This window comes from Heterocephalus glaber, unplaced genomic scaffold, assembly GCF_053883595.1.
Source record: "Heterocephalus glaber isolate CG9 unplaced genomic scaffold, H.glaber_assembly_v1.0 deba00000122, whole genome shotgun sequence".
Taxonomy (NCBI): domain Eukaryota; kingdom Metazoa; phylum Chordata; class Mammalia; order Rodentia; family Bathyergidae; genus Heterocephalus; species Heterocephalus glaber.
In genome coordinates this window covers 61,801,096-61,822,006 of record NW_028258138.1, presented here as the reverse complement: position 1 = coordinate 61,822,006, position 20,911 = coordinate 61,801,096, and the positions used below count along the sequence as shown (strand labels likewise).

The window sequence follows — 20,911 nt, the reverse complement described above, 5'->3', positions numbered from 1 at the left end:
GTCTACATGTAAGAAAGAAGAATGGACTATCACATGTCAATGGACAGTGCTGTAAACCTGATGGTTACAAGAGATGTGTCACATAGAAAACACTATGCATTACACTTTCAAAAGTATGCTACAAAATTTTATGTACAGAATACAAAACAAACAATAGCAAATTAGAGAATAATGTTAGAAAAATAACTGCATTTTTTCTTCTCTCAGCACAACTTGTAAAACTATAGTCCCTGCCTAACATGATTTAGAACTGGTCTTTGTGACTGAAGTGGAAAACAAAATGACCTTTCAAAATTCTAGCTCTTCTATTTTTGTAACCAAAATCAAAGAATAATAAATATATAAGAAGCTTTTACCTTTTAATTTTATTCAGCATTTCCTGAAAGTTCTGTCTTTTCTCAAAATTCAAATTGCATTGCCAGAGCTGGGATATGGCTTTAGCAATTTTGAATGAGAAACATCAATTTTCCAAACCAAAATTTTCTAACAGAACAAGCCCCACAGAAAGAGTCCCTGCTGCAGTCAATTAGATTTCACCAGGGCAAAGTTCTTGGCTGTTCTAATTTTTTTTTTCCATTACTGGGGAATTAATCCAGGGCTTAACACTGAGCTACATCCCAAGCCCCTTTTTATTTTATCTTGCTAAGTCACTAACTTGCCCACACTAGGCTCAAACTTGCTATCCTCCTGCCTCAGCCTCCTAGAATGCTGGGATTATAGGTGGATGCCACCATGCTTGGCTAGTTCTAAACTTTAAGAAATTAATCTGACTTCAGCTTCTGAGAATATGGAGGAGACATACTTTTCCCAATTTCTCCCACTAAATTCAACTAAGAACCTTGCGTACTATATATGAGACAAACAGAAGAAGGCTTTGAAAGGAGGAAAGATGGCAGATGAACCACATACTGGGATCCAGGAGACAGACAGACCTGTGGGTCCTCAGAGCTCACGTTTCCAGTCTTAGAGCTGCTGCCTCCAGGGAATTAGCATGACCAAAATAAACCAAACTCAAGGTTACAGACTGTGTGATTGTATTTCGGTTACATTCTTGAAATGAGAAAACTATACAAACAAAGAACAGGTTAGTGACCAGCAGAGGCTAAGGGAAAGGAAATGGATGTGGCTAGAGGAGGCCAGTGGGAGGGCTGTAAGGTGTCAGATCTGGGCCTTGACTGTGTCAGTGCCACATCCTGACTGTGATACAGTTTGCAAGATGTCACTGGGTGGAGGAACAGGGTAGAAGTTACACAGGATCTCTTCGAATTTCTCTAATAATTGCAAGTGAACCTCCAATTATCTTAAAGAGTTTGATCTTTCAAATAAAGTGTCTTCTAACAAACCTTAACCAGCTTGTTGAGATGGATAAAACAAAACTTTTCCATTGAAAAAGCAATGAATGTGCTTCTATTGAAATTCTTTTCCTTTCGAAAAACCAATCTCAAACTTCAAAAATACTCCCCTTGGCAAATATTTCACAAACTTCTCTACAACTAGGGAAGAAAATTCACATTCTATGAATTAGTTACAAGAGTCACTTAAACCTATTATCTGACAAGAAATTTTTTACAAGTCACTCAATAAATGACGTCTACTTTAGGTATACCAAGTAATTTAACAACAAATATCAGGGCCACTTTTTTGTTGTTGTTGTACTGTGCCGTGGATTGAATGCAGACATTGCACTCTGAGCTGCATCCTCAGCTCTTTTTAATTTTAATTTTGAGACAGGGTCTTTCAAAGTCACCAAGTTGCCCAGTCTGGGCTCAAACTTGTGATTCTTCCCCCTCAGCCTCCCAGAGTGCTGAGATTACAGGCATGCACTCCCATACCTAGCTATAAGGGTCATTTGTACTGTGAAGAAATAATAGCCCCAGTTTGGCATGGTGGCACACACCTGTAATCCTCGCGCTTGGGAGTCTGAGGCTGGAGGATGGAAGCAAATTAGAGCCCAGCCTGAGATACTTGTGAGTTCAAGGTCAGCCTGAACTATGTTAGACCTTGTCTCAAAAAAAAAGAAAAAAGAAAAAGAATCAATAGTCCTCTCTCAGGTACCTCTTCTCCTACATACTTCTTTGTAACAATATAATAATTTTCAATTATCATCTATATATATCAATTTGTACACTTTTTTTCATGAATTTTATTCATGAGTTTCAAGTGTTTATGTGTTGCCTTATCATTTTAGAAAAGAATAAGACTTCTTCCCTAATTGACATGGTGAGATTCAGGACCTCCTTTCAGTCTAAGTCTCTATCTATATTTTACCTGGGAATGCTAACCTCGCTGATTCAGAACACACATCCTTCAAATTCTGAGCAGAATTTTAAATGCATGGCACCATCCAGAGGCAACAGCCTGTACTGCCACTGTAACAAGACCCCAAGGTTTGCTCTGAAGTACAGGGAAGCCTGGTTTTAATAGCCATTGCCATAGACCACAGTAATACTGAATTACATTAGGAGGTAGCTCTCTGTTTCTCCAATGTCATTAAATTATGGCTAAAGGCTAACTTCCCCTTCCCACTCCTTTTCTGCCCATCTATCTTTCCAATAGGTGAGTAAGGGGGGAAAATGATGTGACCTTTTTTCTACTTTCATTTAACTGAGGACAACTGGCAGTCCTAATTTGCTAATGATTAACTCCTTTAATATTTAATGAACATCTACAGAAATGCCAGGAATTTGCTGTTCACAAGATACAGAGAGAATTCCTTGCTTCACTCTCTAGTGACCCAAGGTAATCTGATATTAAGTAATACTCTTTATATGATCGAGTGGCTATAGATTTATTTTCTTCAGAAACAAAGGAGGATTGTTTACTTATGGAATGGAGAGTTTATTTAGGCAGTAGATGGCATCATTAGTCTAATCCTATGCCCCAGTATAGTATACTTAATCCCACCTGTTACTTTTCAAGAAAATGTAAAATTAATATGTGGCTTGCATTATATTTTGGAGTTGGATCCTCTAATACCATCCCGGCAGGGCACAAGAGTGAAAGAAATCAGAGAATGGTATAGAACTGGCTGGGTATTTCAAATATAAGAACTAAGGAAAGGCTCCATAGAAAATTCAATTAAAGGCTTAGCATGAATCCTAAGAGTAACCTATACTCCATTATCAGTTTAACTGGCTTACTTCCAGCTAGTGTAATCTTTCTTTCTTTTTTTTTTTTTTTAATTAAACTGTAGTCAGGATGTAGCAAGCGGAAAGGCCCACACCAGGAATGAAATTTCTTTAAAGTCAGACCAGAAGACAAAATAGTTTTCCATAACTAAACTTGTCTTCACATTTCCAAGACACTGTTCTTAAAAGAATTAATATTACAACTAAGCAACAATAAGCGTTCTAACACTGACCATGCTGAAGCTACCCAACCAATAAAAGGCACGAATGCCTATGTTGTTTTGGAGAGTCTGGAGTCACTAGAAAATGAATACAGAGAGAAGTAAGCAGAGAAGCAAAATATATTTACAGGTGGAAAACTGACCTGCTAATGCTCTTGTATTCCTAAACAAGTCTTCCTAATTACAGTTATCAATTTGCTACTCTCTGGTCTTTTTCCTTTTTCCAGTACTGGGGAATGAACTCAAGTTCTTCTCACTGAACTACATCCCTAGCCCTTTTTATTTTTATTTTTTAAATCTTGAGATATTACTAGGACTCTAATTTGCCCAGGCTGGGCTCAAACTTGCAATCCTCCCACCTGAGCCTCTCAAGTATTGTAAGTATAGTTGTGGGCCTCCATTCCAGCTTACTCTTCGGTCTTTAAAACTGTATCTGTATCTGACCACTTTAAGGGGATTAATGAAGATACAAATTTATTTTATAAAATATCAAAATTTCTTAAATATGCTCAATTACACTTTTACTTAATTCTAGAAGCATGAGATATACTCTGCTCAACAGTACAGGATCCAGACTCTGGGACCTGCAGCACTGGTTTTCATATGACCCCAGACAACAACAGTTCTTACAAAGAATACTACAAAATTTCCCAAGTAAGGAAAAATCACTCGTTTTCATATTTTTATTTTTAATTGGAAGTTGAAAAGGAATTTCGCCCTTCTGGAAATAAAAGAATGCATTTATGCTGAGGTTTTTGCATTCTTTTGTATAAAGCTTCACTGTTACCTGGAAACTAATTGCACATGTCTGGAAACCAGGGAGGCAAACTACACCTACACCTACACCTATGAAACATGGAAAGCAAAGATGAATGTCCTAGTTCAGCATTTAAAATTATCAATTAGTCTTTTCAAAACCATGTATAAAAAATGCTTCCAATACTCAGGTCATCTTACTAGGCGGTGGATGGAAGCAGCAGTGAGCAGGACAGACGTGGTCCCAGGCGTTTGCAAATTAAAATGCTTTGGATGTGAAATACTTTCAAGGGGACTAAAGAACAAAACGCCTTCCAGACAGCAGAGAATTGCTGACTGAGGCATTTCACCTATTCACAAAACTACCATGGAAATATTAATATGTGCCTTGAAAGAAAGCCAAACTTATTTTCAGAGAATGCAGAGTACATGGTAGGTCAAAAAGAAAAAAACTGAAAACCTTATTCTATGCTATTTTGTGAGAGGCAGCATCACATTCCCACACACTTGAGAAATAAACATCAACCACAGCTCTACGTAGTTCTAAATGGTAACAATGCTGTTTACCAGTGCACTGCAGATGATTGTCATCAGCCATGAGGAAAATACTGGACTGGGACAGTGCAATTTGTGGGAATCCATTGGTTCATCACAATAGAACACAGATGCCTCTGCAATGTCACCAAATGAATATACCCTTAACAGCACTAAATTTGCTATTTAAATGTTTAAATATCCTTCTTTTTTGAACAACTTTTACTATCTGGACTACTGGAGTACTGGGAAGTATGCAGGGATCACAGGAGATGAATCAGACAATATCCTGTCTACTTGATGATGATTTCTGCAGCCTCTCCATCTTACTTGTCAGAGTCAGCATTTCAGCCCTAGGCGGAAAGCAGCTAAGAATGAGTTACTAGGACCACTGAGCAGCCCAAGCGGATGTCACAAGGCCTATGGACTTGAGAGCACTCGCTTTGTGCACACAGCACCTTCCCAAGACCTCACTTGCCCTTAGGAACTCTTAGTTCAGAACATTTTAAATCAAGGCTTGATGTCTGGTTTCTAAAGTCACAAGAAAGAAAGAAACGGCTGGCATAATGACAGCCACATGAATTGGCAGTTAAAGGCAAGGATGAAGAAGAAAAAATTTAAAACTAACTATCTCCAATAGCACAGCAGTTGGGAGGCTGTTTAATATACTTAAAGTGGACTATTATACTTCAGGAATAGGCACTTGGATGTTCATAATTATGGTTCAATCTTTAACAGTTAATGCAATTACCTTGAGTTTTCAATGAAGAATGAGTAAGTTTAAAAAATACAGATGGAAAAAAAAATACAGATGGAACAATGGTTAAATCACAGCTAGGTTAAAAATAATACATACTGTATACTGTTCAGTGAACCAGATTTATCCTCAGTAATGAGTTAATTTATCTTCAGATTCTATTCACATTCTATTACACACATAGTGGTACTGAGGATTGAACCCGGGGTGCTCTATGGCTGAACTACATCTCTAGCCCTTTTTAAATTTTATTCTTAAATTTTTGAGACAGGATCTCAATAAGTGGCCCAGGCTACTTGAACTTGTAATCCTTTTGCCTCAGCCTCCCCAGATGCTGAGTGCAGGCTGGAACCACCATACCACATTTTATACTTGTATGAGTTGTGTTCACTTTTTGAAAATGGAAATATCCAAGTGGACTCACTCCGTGGACTCCATAAAACTGCACTGTCCACAGAGTACACTGCATGGGGTAGACACCCAAGGCCCGTTTCCTTGGTCCCCTGGTATAAATTACAAATGGCAGCAAAGCTTCTCCTTCTTGACCCACTCACTATTGCTTGCAATTTTCCTGACTCCATGATCTTGCTATTTTGTTTCTGATTTTTGGCCAAATATGTTAGAAATTTCGTTTTACACATGACTACTAGTTGTCTCCCTGGTGACGGCAGTAGTTTTGGGTCTATTCCCTAGGTGGCCTGTCAGCTAGAAGGGAAATGTAGCCTTGGTGAGCTGGAGATGACAAGGCATTTGTGTGCTGCTTTTGTTGTTTGTAACTTGTCTGTTTTTCCATTTGTGTGCTTAAATCAGGAAAATATTTTTTGCCCAATGGAAAAGCAGCCGGCCTTTTGAGACCTAGAGGAGTGAAATTTTGTGTTTTACTGTTTACTTCTCACCTGTAGTTGAAGCTATAGAATTTATGCTGTTCTTAATCTAAGAAAAAAAATCACTGTGTGTGTGTATGTGTGTGTGTGTGTGTGTGTGTGTGTGTGTAGGAAATGAGTATCTTCCTACTTCCTCGGGATAATAATAAATTAAAATAGAGGCTCTGCTATTCTAACTGGTTTATAGGGATTAACAAGCATTTAAATAAATACAACATTCTCCAAATTCCAAAAAAATACAGTAAAATTCTAATACTTTAAGTAGTCTCCCCATTTAACTGCTGACTCACAAGCATTTTCTTTCATTAGAAAACAAATTATACACAAAGTGAGTCCTTATACAAATCAGACAGATTTGATAATTTGCTTAAAAAAAAGCTACACATCTTTTTTCAGTGTATAATTAATACAAGTGTAATTTCATTTTTTATACAGGATTTAGATTTGTTTTATCATGAAGAGGCTAGTTTATCTGAATTCCTTAAATGTCTTAGTTTATGTAAAATATAAACTAAGATTATTTCCATAATATTAAGAAAAATAGTGGGGCATGGTGGCACACACTTTTTTTTTTTTGGTACCGGGGATTGAACTCAGGTCCTTGAGCTTGTGCAGCAGGCAGCGAAACGACTGAGCTAAATCCCCGTCCCAGCACACACTTTTTTTTTTTTTTTTGGTACCAGGGATCGAACTTGGGTCCTTGCGCTTTCAAGGCAGGCAGCGGAACCACTGAGCTAAATCCCTGGCCCCTCAGCACACACTTTTAATTTCAGCACCAGGGAAGTTCAGGGGAGGACAGGTCAAGTTCAAAGCCTACACAGTGAGTTCAAGGCCAGTCTAAAGTACACAGCGAAATCCTGTCTCAAGAAAAAAAAAAGAGAGAGAGAAAGTGATTAAGAAATATATAAAACTGGTGCTCACCTAAATTTAATCATAATTGTAAAAAACCGTTTTTTTAAATTTATTATTAGAAAAATTAATTGACAAATAAAAAGTATGTATATTTATGATATATATAGCATGATGTTATAAAATATGCATACATTGTCAGATGGCTAAATTGAGCCAATTAACACTTATTTTACCTCACAGCTTTATTATTTTTGTGACAAACTTTTTTACATAAATAGCAATTATATTTTGTGATATATCCTCTTGAAAAAACAATTGCTAACATCCCTGCTTATTTAAAATTTAAAAATCCATTTTTGAATGATTTAAGATACTTTGTTTACTAAAAATAATCTATTATCACTTTGACTATTATAGACAGATAGCAAACAATCACTGATCTGAGGCATCCACAGTCCTACATTATTCAAGTAAAGAAATCTCTTCCTATTAAGATTTAATTTTTACCTTTCCAAGATCAGATAAACCTTAAATTCAAGAAAAAAAAATTTCCCAAGACATCTAACACCTCAATTATCTTTAAGCTTTTCTTAAAAATGTCTTTAACTTTCCCCCCCAAAAAAACCCCACTAGAAATAAATAGGTTTGCTTGTTATGATTTTAGTTCTAAACATCCCAGTATGATCAAGAATGATCAATGCATGATATATGCATATATGGAAATGCCCCAACAAAATCCATTAATGTGTTAATTTTTAAAAGGAGAATTGCATAGGGACATTTCTGAAGTGAAAAGAGCACATTCAGCCTTCCCTATGATAACTCTGTAGAGGTAAAATATTATAAATAATCAAAATTGTGGGCATACAGTACTTTATAGAAAGCCCCTAAGTGGACGTCAGTGTCCTCATCATAATATGCTCTCACCCTCAAGGAAAACAGGATTAAATAAAAACAATCTGATAAAGGACCTTGGCTTTCCTTCATGTTGACACTGTCAAGTAAACTACAAATTAACCATAGCCACTTACTCTTACATTCACCAAGTGCTCTCTTAAGTTCCTCTGTAGCTTGCTTAAAGACTCTGCTTAAGCTATGGAATTAGACATGACTTCAACAAAGAAAATTCTGGAACCTCATGGATAGGACTTTAACAGGTACCCTTAACTCCTGATATTTCAGAGAACAGACTTAAGGATAGAAGCTTCTAAGATGACCCAGGCGAGACAAGAATGAGACAGTGCTGGAAGCTAAACCAATGTTTTAAGACTCTTTTTAGTTCAGTAATAAATGTCTTCATGCAATCAAGTTAATGGTCCAAGATGCATAGAAATAACAATGACATAGAACTGTCTGCACTGATAATAGAAATCAAATTTCTAATATGGATATATTTTGGAATATTATTTGTTATTTTGAATGTTTTATTCTTTGATGTGGATACCCTGTAATGTGCATCTTGACCTATCTCTAACCTTCAAATTAGTTAATTCTGATTTCGAAACTAAATTAAATATTCATTTTAATAGTACCTGGTTCTCACTGATCCCTCAAAACTCAGGAAGAAATTGTTTTTGAATCACTTTGCTTCTTAAAGGCAGTATCATTATTCGCATATCGTATTTGTCAGTAAGAATCTGTCCTCCCCTTTTCAAATATGCAATGCAACCCAGGCCAAATCTAGAGTGTCTTATTTAAAAACAAGTCTCATTTCAGCAGGTATGCTAAGCACACTACTAAGGGAAAGAGATTATAACTTAATATTTGAAATAATATCCACAAAATTCTCCCAAGCAGTTGAAACTGTTATGACTTACAGGGTCCTGATGTAGGCACTAAGAAAGATCACTTCCTAGATTGCCAAAACCTTATCAGATTTAGAGAATCTAGAAGACAGAGAAATTCAACATTTTTGATGCTAAACACAAAACCCACGGCAGATGAATTTCTGGAGTTTGATTTCCTATCCTTAATATAGATGAATAAATGAGATAAGGAAGATTTCTGGAGTGATGGAATCCATTAAAAATGCTCTCCCAGGTTCCATAATAAATTATCAAGCAGAGTTCATTGTCTGGTTTTATTAATAATAGTGCCTCAACATAGTATAGCACTATGTTTGCTGTCCATTTACAGGACGATGCTTTTATATCCTAATTAAAACGTCTGAATTTATGTCAACGAATCAGCCCAAGGCACCTTTTTGTGACTATAAATAATCCCTGGAGATTACTTATGATAACAAAGAGGATTCACACTGTTGCACTGTGTAACTGACCCACCCAAAGAATATCTAATTCTCTGGTGGTATACACACTTGTTTTCTTTACCATTATTAGTTAGGATATGTAGACGCTTCACAAAGATAGACATTAACTTACCAAGAATTGTGACTGATATAAATGATTCTTGTTGTAAAATGTCAAATTTTGTCCAGTGTAAATGTAAAAGGTTTCTGTCCACTGTGATCCAAAGGTTACAATTTCATTGTGTTGGGAGGCACTCATTTTGAACATGATTCAAAAATCTAAGTGCTACATACTTTCTTTAACTAAACTACTTCTGATAATCCTATACTTTTGTAAACCAACTTTACCATCCTGAGCTTCTCTCATTATGGAAATCATTAATCATTAATGAACTAAAATAAACTCTGGCATGTATTCATTCCAAAAGGAAAACTTATGCTTAATAGAGAATAGGAAAACACAGTGGCTCACTCTCATTCATCAGTGGAACTCTCAAGGGATGTTTCCTATTATCGTATTTTCAGTATTATCCATTTCAAGCATCAATTCATTTGAAATGAAAAAGAGGTTAATATGTTTTGTGAGTAGGTGTGGTTTGGAGGTCCACAGTAAGTCCCTGATATACAAATGAGTTCTGTTGCGGGACAATATTCCTAAGTCAGATTTGTTCCTAAGTCCAACAAAGTGAGTCTTATACACCTTTGACACAAATACAGCATGCATGCCAAGAAATAAGACAGAGAGTTTGAGGTGTGTGTGAACAGTGTGAAGAAAAGTTGAGCATCACCAAAGCACCACTGAAGGCTTGCTTCAAATTTCTAGACAACGGCTGTACAGACAAATTCACTGCCTAATTCCCAATGAGTCATGACTTCACTGACTGCTGTTACAACCATACACCTGCGAATGTAATGATACCATAATGCAAATCAGTATTTCCTCATCTTCTTAAAAGTTTGTTAGATGTCAAGAAATTCAGTAAAACCCCCCAACTACTTTTATTAGCTTTTTCAAGAATTTATAGTTGTGAGAGCTCTGCAGAGTGACTGAATGAACATCAGGTTCCTGGAGGTCTTCAAAATGCTCACACATGCCCACCAATACTGACCAGGGAAGAGGCAGGATAGCAGAAGAGATCCTAGGAAAGGAGAGCAGGGGCTGGTACATAAGGAAATTGCACCTCTGCATTCACCCTGGGCGTCTGTCTCCAAGGCTGCCTGGCAAATGCCATTCAACAAAACAGTGAGGTCAAGAAAAAGCTTACCAGTCGCTCCATCTCCTGCTCCCTGAGTCTTTCCTCCCTCTGCCGCCGGTGATAATCCATCAGGTCATCCCGTCCTGAAATGGAGCTAATGCTGCTTTTCCGTTCCCGAAGGACAGGCTGGGGGGTTCCTGAGGCTTGTCTGAGGCTGTCCAAATCACCATCATCAAACTCCACAGAGCCACATGAGAAGTTCCTCCTGGCCGCAAACACTCTGTCTGATTCTCCAGCAGAAAATGAGTGACTTGTCCCGGAATAGGAAGCCCTATCAAAGTCATCAGAGGCACAGGAGGAGGTGGAGGCCAGAAGCATCTTCCGAGCCACTCGAGGACTGGCAGGGACGCTGAGTGTGGAACTCACATAAGGACTACCCTCCGATACAGAGGTTTTATAGGGTAAAGCCCCTGAGCTTAAAGAGGAAAAATTAAGGTAATTGTCATTGTCTATGATACTATGAGGTAGATCCTTTTCCCCCAGCCTGGTTCTTCTGGAGTTGCCCAGAGAGTTTCTTGGAGGCAAGGTGAGAGGCATCAGCTGGTTCTCTGTGGCTTTGTACAGCCTCGGAAGCGATCGGCTATAGGCTCCCATGTGACTCAGGCTGCCAGCTGAATACTTCCTAGTTCTTAAACTGATGCTTTCAGATGCTGGGTCCTTGTGTCTGGTTACCTTGGGTTGAGGAGTCAGGTTGTCCTGGATGCTCATTTTCCTGGCTTGCTTTGGGCTTGAAGGCATGCTTGCCGCCCCCGATCTGCTGATGGGAGAATGGCCAGAGTCACTAAGGGAACTTCCATTCCACATGGTCAGGAGCGAACCAGATGCCTTTCTTCCTTCTAATCCTCCAAGAAAATAGACACTGTCATGCGATTTATTTCTAGAGTTGTATTTGGAATAAGGAAGCTTCTCTGAGAGTCTCAAGGACCTTTCACTGTCCCGACCGCTATAATGATCAAAATCTGCTCTCCCGAGTGAGTATCCACCAAGAGAGTGTGTAGTGTTGAGTGAAGGAGTGGGGGGTTTCGTGGAAATATTTTTCTCAGTTCCCTCACAGGAGAACTGCTTGCTTGCATGGATTTTGGCTAAAGAGGGGCTGCTTCTGACACTGGTACCCAAAGGAGAAGGGCTTCTCTTAGCAGGCACAGGCTGTGAGAGGGTTAAGTAGGAGCCAGAATAGTCTCCATTGGCTTTAAATTTCAGACTGGAAAAGTATTTCTTTGAGTTTAGGCTCTCCATCATGTCTGGGGGATGGTTCTCCAGGGAATTCACCACAAAGCCTTCCTCTAAGCTACCATTTTGTAAGTCCAGCTGTTTCTGCATGTGACTACACTCTGCCATAATCTTGCAGGGACCTGTAAAGAAAAAAAAAAAAAAAAGAAAAGTTTTATTTAGCAGAAAAGATTTAAAAAGAACAACCATTTGTGGTCTACTTCCGAACAAACAGCCTTGTGATCTGACCTAATGCCAACTGACAAACACAAACTGTTTTTCTAATAAAACTGGACTGGAAACTGAGGAATAAGGACACTGGCCAGGGATAATTTTTGTACAAAAGAAAAATAACTCAAGATGACAGCAATGATATGTTAGGGAAAGAAATCCTTAACAAGTAATACTGTAAGATTACACTGGTGCATTTTTAAAAAGTAAAAAGAAAAAAGTGATTTTCCTTCACTGTTCTCATCCTTAGAGAACCAGGTGGTGCTTCCTGAGATTCTCCCTAGCAAATGTCTACAAGACTTCCTCTAGTTTTCTCTGCTAGAATCACTAACTGCTCAGAAATAGTCCTAAGGAAACAAATTCACATTTTGGCAGAGAAAGACACTGAACAAGCATATGAGGGTCAGAAAATTCTTTAAAAGGGAGATGTGGGAGTTACATTCTTAACAAGAAGATTTAAAACTCTTGTGCTCATCAGAAAGAGGCAGGTGATAATTGAGGTCTGTTGTTTATTAACAATTTGTCCCTCCAAATCTTTACCACATGGTTAGAAAACCATATTTAAAAACTTGAAAGTGCTTTATTCTTCAAATTCCCTAGTACTTCAATGTATTATACTCATTACTGATACTGTACCAAATCCATTTTTCTAACTGAAATCCAAAAGCTCTGCTTGGATGGATACAAGCATGATACATATATATATATATATATATATATATATATATATATTTTTTTTTTTTTTTTTTAAGTACACCTCAAAAAAACAAAACAAAACAAAAAGGTTTTCCCATTAGATTTGGCTCCCAGCTAGGATCAGGCCCTGCCATCTGGCTCCTGCCAAGTCTTTGTTCCTCAGGACCAGTGTCCTTTCTGCCCTTAAGACAATGTCTCTTTCAGCATTGGTCTATTAATTCCAGTTCTGAACTTGAAAGCAACACCAGCCTAGTTTGAGAAATATTTCAACATGCTCCCATGGAACATGGAAACAAAAACAGCTCCTAGTCTGCATCCTTTCTCTTCTGAACTAATTTCATCTCTAGTTGGTTTATCATACTGAAATCCCTGCAAGTATTATCCAGTTCTCCCAAGTTAAACATTTCAGGATTGAGAAAGCAAGGAAATAGACAGATCCCAAGGACATTACAGTGTTACTTATTATAATGGAATAAACACCCTAAATGCCAAAGTAGGAAAAAAATTGAATAGCTTACATCATATCACATGAATAAATATTACATAATTATATGTAATTATGAAGTATAAAATATATTATAAATATATTTCTATAATGTACATCTTTAAAACATATACTAATTTAATATGCAAATATTTGAAGACCAACTTTTTTTTCCACTCTGGTGACTCTGAGAAGAACGTTAATTACACAAATTTACCCATTCTGTACCTCATGCACATGAAAAACTAAGAAATCAAACATAACACCTTTCCCAATATGAATAAAACTAACAAAACGGTTACCCAAAAAGGATCTAGATGTTTGTTGAACTTAGCTTAGACAATATAGTATCTTCATTTTTAAAAATGTAGTTACTAGGATATTTTATTTAAAGTACTTCTGCTTATTGCATAGGAAATAATAAAAATCTCAAGAGATAGTTTTGGATACTTTATTAGTTCAGTAAGTATTAAGTACCATGTAGCAGACATCTACTTAGCAGGCATTAGTGTTAGTCACTAATATTCCAGGTCTTCTTCTTTCAGGAACATAGTAGGTGGCTCTTCCTCAGCCTCCATCAAAGAGCATGGAGCTTTGTAAGGCTCTTCCCCAGAACGAGGACAACACAGGCCCCTGCCAACCCCAGGCTATCCTCAGCTACTGAGATTTGGGGTTGTAGTTTCTATGAAGTTGCTAATCTTCACTATGTGTCTACCAAGCTCTGAGCTAGGCACTGGGAGGTAGGTGGTACAAGTACAAGACACCATTCCCATCTTTACAGTTCATGGTCCAAAGAGAAAGACACACATAGGAGTAAATGATCACTACACATGTCTTAACAGAGGACTGACTGACAGACTGGTAAAGGAAGATGGCTAACTCAATGAGAGTGGTAGTTTCCAGGAGGTTTCTGTAGAAAGAAATGACAATGAAGCCAAATCCCCTGAAGGAAAAGGAATCTGAAAGATACCAATTTTAGCATAAAGTCACTTCTGCATCTAAAATTTTGTGAATCTAAGAACATAAACAAAATTCCAAGCCCACTTGGTATCAGACCACTGGTACACTCAAACATCTCATCTCTGACAATTAAATACAAAAATTAAGTTGGAAAAAACAAGTTATTTTCTGTTTCATGGATCTTAAAGGTATAAGGATTAACTCTCCTTGGATAAACTGTATTTAAAAATCATGCATTTCACTCTCATATTATCCTTTTCCATCTCCACTGCTAGATAAATTTCCTAGGTCCAACCTGCATCCAACTCTAAGAGTGATTTAAGTTGGACAGCCATCCGTCTAGCTTTTAGAATATTTTAGGCAAGCATAAATAAAAGTAAATGAGATGTTAGAAGAGACAAGAAAAGAATTTAATCTGGTTAGTAGAAAAGACTATGGTTTGGAGACGCGCCTGCCTGTTAAATGGAAGGTCTGGAGTTCGATCCCCTGTACCAGGGGAAAAAAAAATTGGAAGGAGAACTCAGTGAACTAGAAAAGGCATTCCCACAAGTGCAGACACAGCAATCTGGGGAGCAGGTCTGAGCAGGCACTTTTAGATTTTTAGTCAAAATCTAGGCAATGTCGGGCCAGGGATTTAGCTCAGTGGTTCTGCCTCCTGCCTAGAAAGAGCAAGGTCCCAAGTTCGATCCCTGGTACAAAAAAAAAAATCTAAGTAATGCCCAAACCCTGTGCTGTAAATACTTACTCCACCAGTACAGGACGGAAGGGTTTAATACCCCGTGTCAAAATGGATACATAACAATTAACTTTTGATGCAGCAGCATAAGATATCATCATTGTAGCTAAAGTATATTCATATATTTGAACTTATTTGCAGTTACAAATGCTACTTAATTACCCAAATGAAATACTGCCAAGGTTTGTCCCCTCTTCATTTGAGCTAATAAAATTATAGAATATTAAACTACCACAGAATCCCTACTATCTCTCCTCCTCACACACATAAACAAACAAATAAATACATTTTAATTTTTAAAAGTATGATTACTGACGCAGACTGGCCAAACAAAATGCAATACCAAAATAATCCAAAGTAGTAACTGGCTGGAAGGAGATAGGGTTTACAGTATCCAGGGGAAAAAAGAGCAGGACATTCACAAATAGTAAACCATGAAAAACAGCCAAGCGACATTTTTCAACCATGTATGTTTGTAGAGGAAAGTGACCAACTGATTAGGATAGAAGGACATACCAGAGATTTAAAGGGTTACTCATGTTTGATACTTCAGTTTTTTGGTTCAAGTATTGGGCCCATTAAGGATATTCAAAAGGTTGTACATTTAAAGATTTATCACAAAGTACAGACACAGAATGTATTCATTTTCCTGAGGCTCAGTTTACCTGCCTTAGTTGAATGTGTATGTATATTTATCTCAACTTGATATCTTTTAATCCTGCAAATCAATTCAACCCCAAATGTAGAGAAACAGACCCGCACATGGCTGTCCTGACTCCCTGAAGGACATCAGAGGCTGCTGCTATCTTTCCTTTTTCCTACTTTTCATTTGAGCTATGATGGAATGAGTAGAGGTCTAAAAATGGGAAACATGTAGGGAATGTAGATTAGTAACCAGCAATGTACTCTGAATGAGAATTACCCGTGGACAAGAAGAGGAGAAGCAGGAGGGTGGAGAGCACTTTGGGAAAGTTGGAATTTAGTTCCTTAGGCAATAAAGGGAAAGAATAAGACTACAGGCAGAATGCATCAGAGACTGCCTTTGAGTTTAGAAGAAAGAATAGCACAATGGGGAGTGCAGAAGACTGCAAAGAGGCCTTGCCAGGGTGACAAACTCAGAGAAAAAAGGAAGGTGGAGAACAGAAGTCCCCATTAACAAGTACAAGAGAGGTGAAGAAGACAGCCTGTCTTCGAGATCTACACTGCTGTGTTTACTTTGGATTTCCTGTACATTTTATATAAATGAAGAAGAGGTCTCAGTGAAACTATAAGCTCCTTGAGTTATGTTATTGTGGAAGCAAAATGGTCCCAAGAGATCTACTGGTGACACGCATTATTATACACACATCTACAGAATGGTCTGGCAGAATGAAAGACCGCATCTGGTGCCCATCTGAGAGAAAAGACAGCACTGGGAAGTCTAAACAGGAAAGAAGTGAATGTGTGTTAAAACATTTGTGCTTACTTTCCAACCCATAAATTTAATCCCTCCAGTGTTCTCGTTATTTTATCACCTGAATGTATATCGTTTCTTGTCAATCAGAAAACTCCAGGAGTCATGAACCAAAGAATGCCACATAACATTTCCCCTGGAGAAGAAAATTACTTGAAAAGCCAATCTCAGAGGTCATTTTAAAAATTTTTCTTCAGAGATTCTCTTTTCTTTGATACAATTCTGGCATTTGTTTTAAAATATAATTCTCCAGTTCCACTTGCACCTAATACTAGCATAAGGAAGCACATCCTATTCAAACTATACATATACGACAGAGAATTTACAACTCAGCAACTGCCAGAGCTGTGGGGATCTCAGTTTTAAGAAAATGAAAACACATTCAAGGAGCAAAGTTTAAAAAAAAAATTAAAGCAGTGTCTGTTCTATTGTACTAGAGAAGAGGGAAGCAAAGTCTGGCCTACATAAATGCAAACTATCCAGGTGATTTAGCCAAGTTTGGCAACTTTGAAAGATTCCTAAAATATGCAACATTTACTTGTCTCTTTGCATTGTCATGTGAAGGCACTGTTCTGGATCACCCAATACAGCAGGAATTAATCATAGAGATACTGCAGCAGTAAGTGACAAGAAAGTGGAAATCTTTTCATGTTTTGGAGAAAGGGGGAGGATACAGATTACAGGACCAACTTTAGACAAAGTATCTCAGAAAGAGAGAGAGAGAGAGGAGTGAGGAGAAAGGAAAGAGGGAAGAAGGAAGTTAGGAAAGGAGAGAGGGAGGAAGAGAAGGGAGAAAAAGAGAGAAAAAGGAAGGAAATCAATCTGGACAGTGTAGGTCAAAATGCCCACATTATCCTAAAGTTTGAGTCTGTACCAGAGTCCTGCTAGGGCTCTTAGGCTAAGAGGCTGCCTTTAAGTGAACATTTGTGGCAGACAGTGCTTGATGCCTGGTATTCAAAGCAGTCCCCAGCACACTGGTGGTCCACAGGCTGGCCTCCTTCAGCGTTGATATTTATGATACAGCACTGTTATGAATAAAGCATGCACTGATGACATGTAATTGAATTCAGACCCGGCTCGGAGCAGTCCCTCAGAAGCAGTGTCATTCTTCACATGAGTTCTGTGGGAGTATTTCTGTGACGACTAACAGCAGCAGATGGGGCCTGAAGGGAAGCTTTTAGAGAACTGAAAGGGAAAAACTGAGAAATGTATTTCAACCCCAAACTCCAAACTCCAAGCTTTACATTGGAGTACAATGGACACAAACGTCTCTGTCTTTCCACTAAATCATATCAAAACATGAGGAAGACAGGGCTAATTAGAAGCTTCAGAAACAACCACTTCCTTCTTACCAATATTCTTATTACACATCGAAGGCAGCCTTCCCCATCCCATGGTTTTTTCATAGTAAAGTAATCTTTATTTTTACTTTTATTACTATATGTTTGTATTTCCTCATAAATGAATTCATTGTGGGGAATTGGTATATACAAATACTGCATTTGATTCTCTTTCCTTTCCCCTCCCCCATCTCCTATCTCCCTCCAACCCCAGATCCCCTTCCCATCTTCACAAAGTCTATCACTTCTCTTTGTCTCTTCAGCTCCCTCTGTGGAAACAAACCCTCCTACTTTACAAACATTTCCTGTTATTCCTGAATGCTCCTCAGATTCCTCTATCTCTGCAAACAAGCCTCACCTCTCCACACAGGTCCATGTTCATCTGCAAACTTTCCCCCCAGCAAACACTCCCAGACCCTCTATTCCTTCTAAAATCATCTCCCCCACACAGACTCTGCAAACATCCCTAACCCTGGGCCTTTCTATCACATGGACTCCATCTCCACAGCATCTACTCTTCTACTCACTCATTCTGGCTTCCTAGCCTCTCTTCTTTTAAACTCTTCCTCTTCACGCAAGAGTTTACATCCCAGGGGATGGGGGGCGGAGATAAACCGGCCGCATTTCTATCCACATTCTGGTCTTCTGAGCTCTGACCATCAAGTTCAGCTTATAGCATTCCAGAGTTGCTTCTTCATATGGCATCTCCAAACATTTCCAAACTCTTCCCATAAGCCAGTTCCAAAGGTTCCTGAACCACATGGCCCCGTAATATCATAGCAACGACCCCGCTTCTCTGGTACCAAAATCTGTCTTAAGCTACTTTTCTCATTGCTGAGACAAAATATCTAATACCAAAGGTTAAAGGAGGAAAGGTTTATTTCAGCTCACAGTTTGTAGAGGTTTCAGTTCATAGTTGGCTGGCTCCAACCAGGGTGGCACATGACAGAGGGGCACAGCAGAGGAGAAACAGTTCATAGCAAAGCAGGTGGGAGACAGCAGCAGCAGCGAGCTTGCCTTCTTTCTGTCTCTTTATATCCTATCCAGGCTACAAGCCTATTAATTAGTACCACCCATACCCAGGGTGGGGCTGCCATTATCCACATCCTTAATCCCAGTATCACACCCTTAATTCTCATTCACATACCCTAATCCAGCTTTTGAAACTCCCCACCTATGACCAAATGAAGCTTTGGGAGGACATCTAGATATGAGCCATAACAGATCCCAAACTCCCCTTTCTTTGCACTATGTTCTTTGTTACTCAAAGCACTGACTGAACAAAATAATTGTTATCCACTAGATACATGTAAGTAAGTTGACAATCTCCAAGGAAGGTTTCCATCTCTAAAAAAGAACCAAAAAAAAAAAAAAAAAGAAAAGAAAGAAAAAAGTAGTTCTATGAGAACAAATGTATTTTAATAGCACCATAAGGAGCCTGTACTGTTTTCTTGCAGATTGAGCCTATTATAACAGGCACCTATAAGACTTAAAGTACACACACATACACAAACGCACACACACACACACACACACACACACACACACACACACGGTCCACATGCCTATAGCAGGTATTTTGTAACTGCCACAGGTAGCTCTTCAGAACCCAGACCAGAAGCATCTTCAGAATTCAGATGCTGAGAGTGATGATGCATGGCAGGGCTGGGGAGGGAGGAAGGTGAGGTCTACAGTGCTGGCGTGATGTCTCAGGACACTGGCCACACTGTTTCTTTCTTGGTTTTCTTTTTTGAATTTTTATTACATAATTTTATAAATTCTTTAGATATCTAAAATAAGAAATAAATGAAGATTATTAAAGAAAGAGAAAAAAGATTCGAATGATGCTACAGAGGAAGAAGGAGTCCAGATGAGAGTGGAGAGTAATGGGAGAACATGGAAACTAGATGGAAAGAATGGAGATAGAAAGCAGAAAGAAGTTCCATTGCCTTCCTGTCACAATAAAGAATCTAACCCCAGGCTACCCTTTCCTTCTGTTACTTCTGTTCCCTTCTGTACTGAAGTTTAAGCTTTGCCACAAGAAAAAAAAAACCTCCAGTTGGTACCCACAAGTTTGTAAAAGCAATCACAATCACTAGCAATAACCAAATTTCAAATGAGAATCTTTATCTCCTGTGATCAGAGGTTACTTTTCAACAAGTCTAGATTGTCTTATATTAGGAGTTTTTAAGAATCTTAGTGGACTCAACAAAGTGGCTAAACAATCTACTATATGACTTTTTTAAAAAGTTTTTGTGCTAGACCCTTAAATGAGGCTTCTTTGTAGGAAGATTCAGATACTCTTCTGTCCAAGGAATTTGGCCGCCTGTTTCCTCTGATAACTCTACAGCAACTGATGAAGGCCAGAGAGGGTGGATAGAAAACAGAAGCAACCTCAGGAAAGTTTTGGGTGACTTGCAAAATTCCTTTTACCTAAATAATCAAAATGTGATTTTCAACAGACTAACATTTGAGTTCATACCATTACTAAAGCCATTATTAAAAAAAACCACAGAGATGTCACCTAATTCTAAAATATGGGAAAGTCTATTGAGAAAGAAAAAATGCCTAGTTCTTCACCCAATAAATGCCAAGGGGAAAAAATTCAGGAGGGAGAAGGAACTCTTCTAGCTTAAGGAGACTCAGTAGACATACCAATTAAATGAAATGTGTGGACATGGTTTAGAATCTTGTTTTGAACAATCCGTCTATTAAAAAAAGCATGAGACTATCAGATAGTTTGATAACTCACTATGAAATTGATGATAGTGAAATTGCTGCTATTTTTTAAGGTGTGATAATGATATTTTTTTAAATAATCATTTCTCAGAGTTTGACTGCAAATTATTTATGGATGAAATTGCCATATAACTACCCACTTTTGGAGAAAAAATGAGATCTACAGATAAGACAAGATTGGCATATGTAATTCATTAGTGAAGCTGGGCCATAGATATATATATATACACTATGTTTTAAATTTCATTTATGTTTAACATTTTCCACAATAAAATATTTTTTGAAACAAGACACATTATTCTGCAAGTCAATATGAATAAAAATAAAATCTATATATTAGCTTAAAAATTATAGTGGTTAATTTTACAAAGAAGGATGGGGTTGTTTTGTTTTGTTTTGTGGTACTACGCATGGAACCCAGAGACAC

The 20,911-nt window shown here is 38.0% G+C and overlaps 1 protein-coding gene across 24 annotated transcripts in view; it reads right to left on the bottom strand.

The window, feature by feature from the left end:
• The window catches only part of Phldb2 (pleckstrin homology like domain family B member 2), a 275,057-nt gene that overhangs the window by 72,149 nt on the left and 181,997 nt on the right, over nt 1-20,911 (bottom strand). For all 24 annotated transcript variants that reach the window (XM_087215178.1, XM_087215189.1, XM_087215186.1 and 21 more), the window contains one exon: nt 10,646-11,988. In XM_087215178.1, the coding sequence (XP_087071304.1) occupies nt 10,646-11,988 (1,343 nt within the window). Of the gene's footprint in view, nt 1-10,645; nt 11,989-20,911 lie in introns of those variants that run through there.